The sequence below is a fragment of the Oculina patagonica genome, unplaced genomic scaffold (genome assembly GCF_052425735.1).
Source record: "Oculina patagonica isolate OP01 unplaced genomic scaffold, crgOcupat unplaced1266, whole genome shotgun sequence".
NCBI classification, from domain to species: domain Eukaryota; kingdom Metazoa; phylum Cnidaria; class Anthozoa; order Scleractinia; family Oculinidae; genus Oculina; species Oculina patagonica.
The window spans coordinates 1-5,896 of NW_027557265.1; the positions used below are offsets into that span (position 1 = coordinate 1).

Below are 5,896 nucleotides of genomic sequence, written 5' to 3' on the forward strand. Positions count from 1 at the left end.
TGTATACTACGAGAAATTCCAATTGTATAAATGCACTGTCTGCAAAAATTTTTAAAATCTATTTGATTTTCCGTATCAACCTGAATATAAATGTTGGCACTGAATCGTATGTTTTTGTTTTTGTTGTTTTACGCTGTTCAAGCTTTTTATTACATACAACAATTTGGATAGTCCACTGTAAGCGAATTTTAACAAGCAAAAGTTTTGCTTGTTTTTGTTTAATTGTTTTGTTTTTTTCCCTGTCTTTTTTACTAGTCCCTGCTGAAATATATGTGTCCATGTTTTTTGTGTATTTTGCCGAGTATTTCATCAATCAAGGTTTGGTAAGTGCTTTTGTGTTTAATTTTGCGGCTTGTGAAAAGGAAAACTACTCTGTACAAGCATAAACGATGAAAGACAGCTAAGGACACGTGAAAGCAATTAGGTTCATTAGCTATATTTTTTCCACATTTTAGCTGGATCTGTTCTAGCCTGCGAACGCAGACGTATTTCCGACTGTCGTTTCTCTCCGCCGAAAAATAGCTGGAAATACGTCTGTGTTCGCAGGCTAGATCTGTTCCAAAAGAAATGCTGGCAAGTGTTAGATTTACGTTGTCGGCTAGCAAGTCTAGTTAGACCCAGTGGGGTCTAACGGAACTAGTATATGGAAGAACAGATGAGTTCATATTGATTAAGCTAAGAAGGCCAGATCCAAGGATTTGTGATAGTTGGTCCTAACTTTGAGACCACAGTACCAGTGGCCACTCATGTTTGTTTTTTTGTTTTTTTTTTTCATACGCATTTTTTGTTTCTACAGCATGGACGGATTTATTGGAATAGAATCTGGCTTACACCCTCGGAGCAGTACAGATGGTAAGGCGACCGTTAACAGTGCCCAGACCAAACAGATCTGCAAGTTTGCACCTTGTGTCTTCCTGTGACTTTGCTCGGCCAAGGACTAGCGCGCACATGCGTTGGCTTGCGTTCCACCACTTTGAAAAAGAATACATTCACAACGCAATTCGCTTTTAAGGGGCTCTATCACGGGGACTTTACCGGAGTTTTGGTCGAAACGATGCTAAAATTTCCTAATATATGGCTACGCCAAGAACACCAAGAAGTGAATAGTTGAGGATAGAGCAAATGGCAATTAGTTTTTAATAGCGATTTTTCCAAGGCAGAATTTAAACAAGTCTGCCCGACTTTTTCAATAATGAGATCAAAACCTCGTGCGAGTGTAATTCATGAAAACGTCCCTTTAATGGCTTCAGTGCACTAGTCTAGTAATTTTTAACAAAACCAGTTGATCACTTTCAGGTTTCTATTGCTGTAAATATATCGTTGGCCTTTGAAACTTCGTAGTCATGCTCATGATAATGCCACTCCAACCCTTCTTATCGGACTTGCAAATCGGCTTGCAATATATGTAAGTAATAAATGCGGTTATTTGCGTTGGGCAGCGAAGCCGAACAATTTGCGTCGCCTTTCGAGCAAATTTGATCCTGATCAAATTGACCACAAGACACGGAAAATCAACGCATTTCGCTCAAGTCTTGGTCGAATGAGATCGCACTAGTCGACACAAGTATCGAGATGCCGGCTCAACTTAAACTGCCCATACTTTGTTCACTTTTTCGAGCCTCATTCCGCGTGGTCCATGCTATTTCAATCGTGATTTAGCAGATGATTTCCCGAGTGTTATCGCGTACATTTCATGTACGAGAAGACCTATTCGCCAATTTTAGTACTTTTTTACCGAAACGCACTAAAATCCCCATGACCGTGTCCCTTTAACGACCTGTAACGGTATCGATCTTTGCCCAGGTATCAAGTGGACTATCAAATTGGAGTGTTCATTTCTCGTTCATCTGTGAACATTTATCCCATCAAAAGAATTTGGATCCTAGCTCTCTTGCAGGTGGGTTATCTTACATCTTCTTTTCATGTCTTATTTTGTATCTCCTTTAAATGTGTTATTTTGCTCTTTCTGATTTTTATTTTTCTGTTGTTCGTTCGTTCTTTCGTTCGTTCATTTTGTTTGACTCTACAGTAAATGTTTTGTAAACTTCATTGGTCATATCCCCTCTCATTTACGGGTTGGAAAGAGGATTTTTGAAAAGGAGTCCCATGTCGTTGTTGTTGTTTTTTTGTTTTTTGTTTTCTTTGTTTTTTTTTTTTTGTTTTGTTTTTTGAAACAAACGAATGACAATGAAGATGAAGTATTCAACATGACACGAGCATGGGACAAAGAAAAATTCTGAGTCCCCGACGGGAATTGAACCCATGGCCTCCCAGATACCGGTTGGGCGCTCTAACCAACTGAGCTACGAGAGACTCGTGAGCTGGGCCATTTTTTGGCGCGCGGGAGTTTCATTGTGTGTTTGAATGGTCAGTGTGAAGTTACAAAACCTGGTTTCCTAGTACGCTCGTATTTCCATATCCAGTCAAAGATCATTTCAGTGTGGCGTCGCGAACGACGGCTGTCGAGACCAAACGAACAAATAAACCGCAAGAAAAAGTGGAAAATTTTTTGAAGTGTAACTCAAATCAGTATTCCTGAAATTTCGGAAATCTACTGGTACTAAAACGTAAATCGTGGAACTACCTCCTAATTCTATTTGTCACCATTTAATTACCCATGACATTTGAGTCATGTTGGGCACATTTTGTTTTTTTAGTTAACAACTCACAGAACACAGCAACAAAACTTAATCAGAAACCTTTTTTTCTGTTCTCTTGTAGCAAGTGAATCTTGTCATATTACTATGCGAAGCTTACTTTCATTTCCTGCCGTCTGTGTGGATCATGTTCATTATCGTCTTATATGAAGGACTTCTCGGAGGTGGCTGTTATGTCAATGCATTCTACAGGATATCACAAGAGGTAAAGTAAACGCACTTTTGTGTACGCTTCAGGTTCTGTCTACGACTTTTACAATGGTATTTTGCTTTGGGGTGTGTCTATATGGAGTGTTATGTGAGTATCAATCAGTGCCTGTGATTGGTCCTGCTTGAATACTGGAAACCAATCAAAAGCAACTACGGATCAGTTTGCTTAGAACTCGAGATTGAAAACACCACATTTTTGGCCTAGCAGCCACTCGACTTATTAGCCGAAAGAGGCCACGTTGTCCGGTTGGTGAATCATTTCACCCTTGACGGCTATGGGCTTTGGTTTGATTGGAGGAATATCAGTTCTTAGGTTGCAAATTACTTTTTTAAGCGGAAGGAAAGAAAAAAGAAAAGTTTCAAATAAAAATGGCTGCTATGTGTTAACAAGGACAAACCACACTGACCCATGGAAACTGTCCTATGGCTCACAAAGAATTAATGAAAAGTTATGAAAATGGAAAACCTGATAGTTAAAATTTGCTTTCTACAGACCGAAAGCTTTAATTAAGTTCGTGAGATACAACAGATTTTGTTATATACACAATAAAGTGCAGTCAACGACTTTAGAAATGGCCGATTACAAATGCTTTGTTCGTGATATATGCACTTACTAAACGCATCAACATGTTCATACTATCGGGTGTGCACTGACTGTCTTGGAAAGCAATTCAGGAGTGTGGTTGCCGTTGTGGATGTATAAACTAACCTTACACGTCAAGTTTTTTAGTGTTGGGGTTGCACTGCAAGAGACGAGTGTGGTTTGAAGGTGTGGACATGTCATTTTATAGTGTAAACTGACACGATAAGTTTGTAATCTCTGGGCTGCACTGCATAAGCATGGGATAGTGTGGCGTGAAGGTGTTTGTCATTTCATATATAACTATTACACCACGAGGTTGTTATTCGGAGTTGCACTGCACTATAAGACCTAGAGGAGTGTGGTTTGAAGGTGTGGACATGTCATTTCAAAGTGTAAACTGACACGCCTTGTTTGTAAACCCTGGGTTGCACTGCATAAGCATATGCATAGGGGAGTGTGGCTTGAAGGTGTTTGTCATTTTCATATATAACTGTCACACCACCGGGTTTGTTCTTCGGGGTTGCTTTGCACTATAAGACCTAGAGGAGTGTGGTTTGAAGGTGCGGATATGCCATTTCATAGTTAGACTGTTCACAGGCCCCTATTTTTCCTTGAAGTCGAAGAGATCGATCATTCAGTCCGACGGGCCGCCATCTTGGTTCATGAACGCGAGCGAAAACTGGGGAGAGTGTGAAAACCCCGTGGGTAGGGTGGTGGAGTGTTTATAGCATCGCTCGCGTTCGTGAACCAAGATGGCGGCCCGTCGGACTGAATGATCGATCGTTACGACTCTCTTACGAAATAGGGGACTGTGAACAGTCCATTTCATAGTGTAAACTAACACGCAACGTTTGCAAACTCTGGCTTGCACTGCACTATAAGGCCTAGCGGAATGTGGTTTGAAAGTTAACAAACCGTACTATGTTTGAAATCGTGGGGCTGCACAGCATTAGAGGACATAGGGGGTTGTGGTTTAAAGCTGATGAGGTTCCTATCCCTTACCCAGGTCCCACCAGAGCACAGAGAATTCTCAATGGGCGTGGCCAGCATGGCGGACAGCTGTGGTATAGCAATGGCTGGGGCAACCGCCCTGCCTTCCCATAATGCTTTGTGTTCGTATTGGAGAAACAAGGCCTCAAGCTAACGTTTGGCGTGGCGCTGGAATTAATGTGATAAATTTTACAGCTGAAATTTATGAATTTTGGAATGTTTTCCGACGAGTTTCTTATTTCTATTTTGAAATTTAAATATGTATGGAGATTTATACGGATTATTTTCTGTGTCAGAATTGGGGTTGAAGAGGGCCCAACCCCTGTGGGGACATTTTCAATTTTGTATATTCAATTAATTCGAATCGCTTTTGGATATATCTTTGCAAAAATTAGTGTCACTAACAATAATTAGGGCTATGGTTTATAATTAGGGCTATTGCAAATTATTATTTTGTTGAGATTTTTTCCATGTAGTGATGAGTTATAAGGATATCGGAATTGGATTTATTTATTGTACATTGAAGTCTCACTGTCGCCTTTGATCAATTAGGATAATCACCAAAAACCGAATTTGCTAAAGTTGCCTTATATCGTGACATAATCGCCATATTGGATCCGTAACCACCAATAGCGAAGCGTGCGAGGTCTAAATATAGAATGCAAATGAATATAACCGCCACAAGGCTAAAAAACACCAGCGTGTGATGAGAGAAATAAAAGGAATCCAGGCGAAGTTTTCTTTTTATAAAAGTGTTTTAGGAACACCGGCTGCTTTAGAAAGTGTTTTAGGAAAATTGTCCGCCATTTCGGTTTGTTTGTCCAAGTCTTGTCTGAGTCGTGACGTCACTCGCGCGCTTCGCTATTGTGAAGTAAATCGGATCTTCAGAAAACGTTGGTTAAAGCCGAACACTTTCTGAAAATTGATTGTGCACAGACCTTCCAATTACTGAAGGGAGTGACTATTTAGCGCTCAGTTGATGTCGTGAGACTTCTTATTTCTTTAATACACGAGGTATAAATCACACCTAACTTATTTTTTTTAAGGTAAAAAAAAGTTACGACCAAGATGATTCGAACCCGGGTCGCCGGCATGCCGCGCGATATCCACTAAGCCACCGACGACCAGCTCCCAGAATCTTGATTTATTTTTTAGATAGAAATCCTAACCCCAATATGAAAGCTAACCGTAAGCAACCCAAGCCAAAGTAGGCTAACCGGAGGGCTATTTAGGCTAACCGGAGTGCTAAATAGGCTAACTGAACGCTATTTAGGCTTACCGGAGTGCTATTCAGGTTAACCGGAGTGTTAGTTAGGCTAACTGCAGTGCTGTTTAGTATTCACTACATGAACTGAGTGTTACGTTGTTTAAATATGTCATAAGGTGTCTCGCTATTGTCTCCTTACATCAACTGAGTGCTAAATAGTTACGGTTGTCCCAATTACTGAATGGCCGT

At 40.5% G+C, this 5,896-nt stretch overlaps 1 protein-coding gene across 1 annotated transcript; it reads left to right on the forward strand.

Annotated features, from left to right (window-relative positions):
* Window positions 1-255: 255 nt before the first annotated feature.
* On the forward strand, window positions 256-5,890 carry LOC144639748 (battenin-like; the record flags this gene model as incomplete). Its single annotated transcript, XM_078499046.1, is given in 6 exon segments — window positions 256-277; window positions 280-323; window positions 797-852; window positions 1,804-1,897; window positions 2,722-2,862; window positions 4,457-5,890. Coding segments are annotated over 6 exon segments (495 nt in total), but the record flags the coding sequence as incomplete, so codon positions are not given.
* Between the last annotated feature and the right edge of the window lie 6 nt (window positions 5,891-5,896).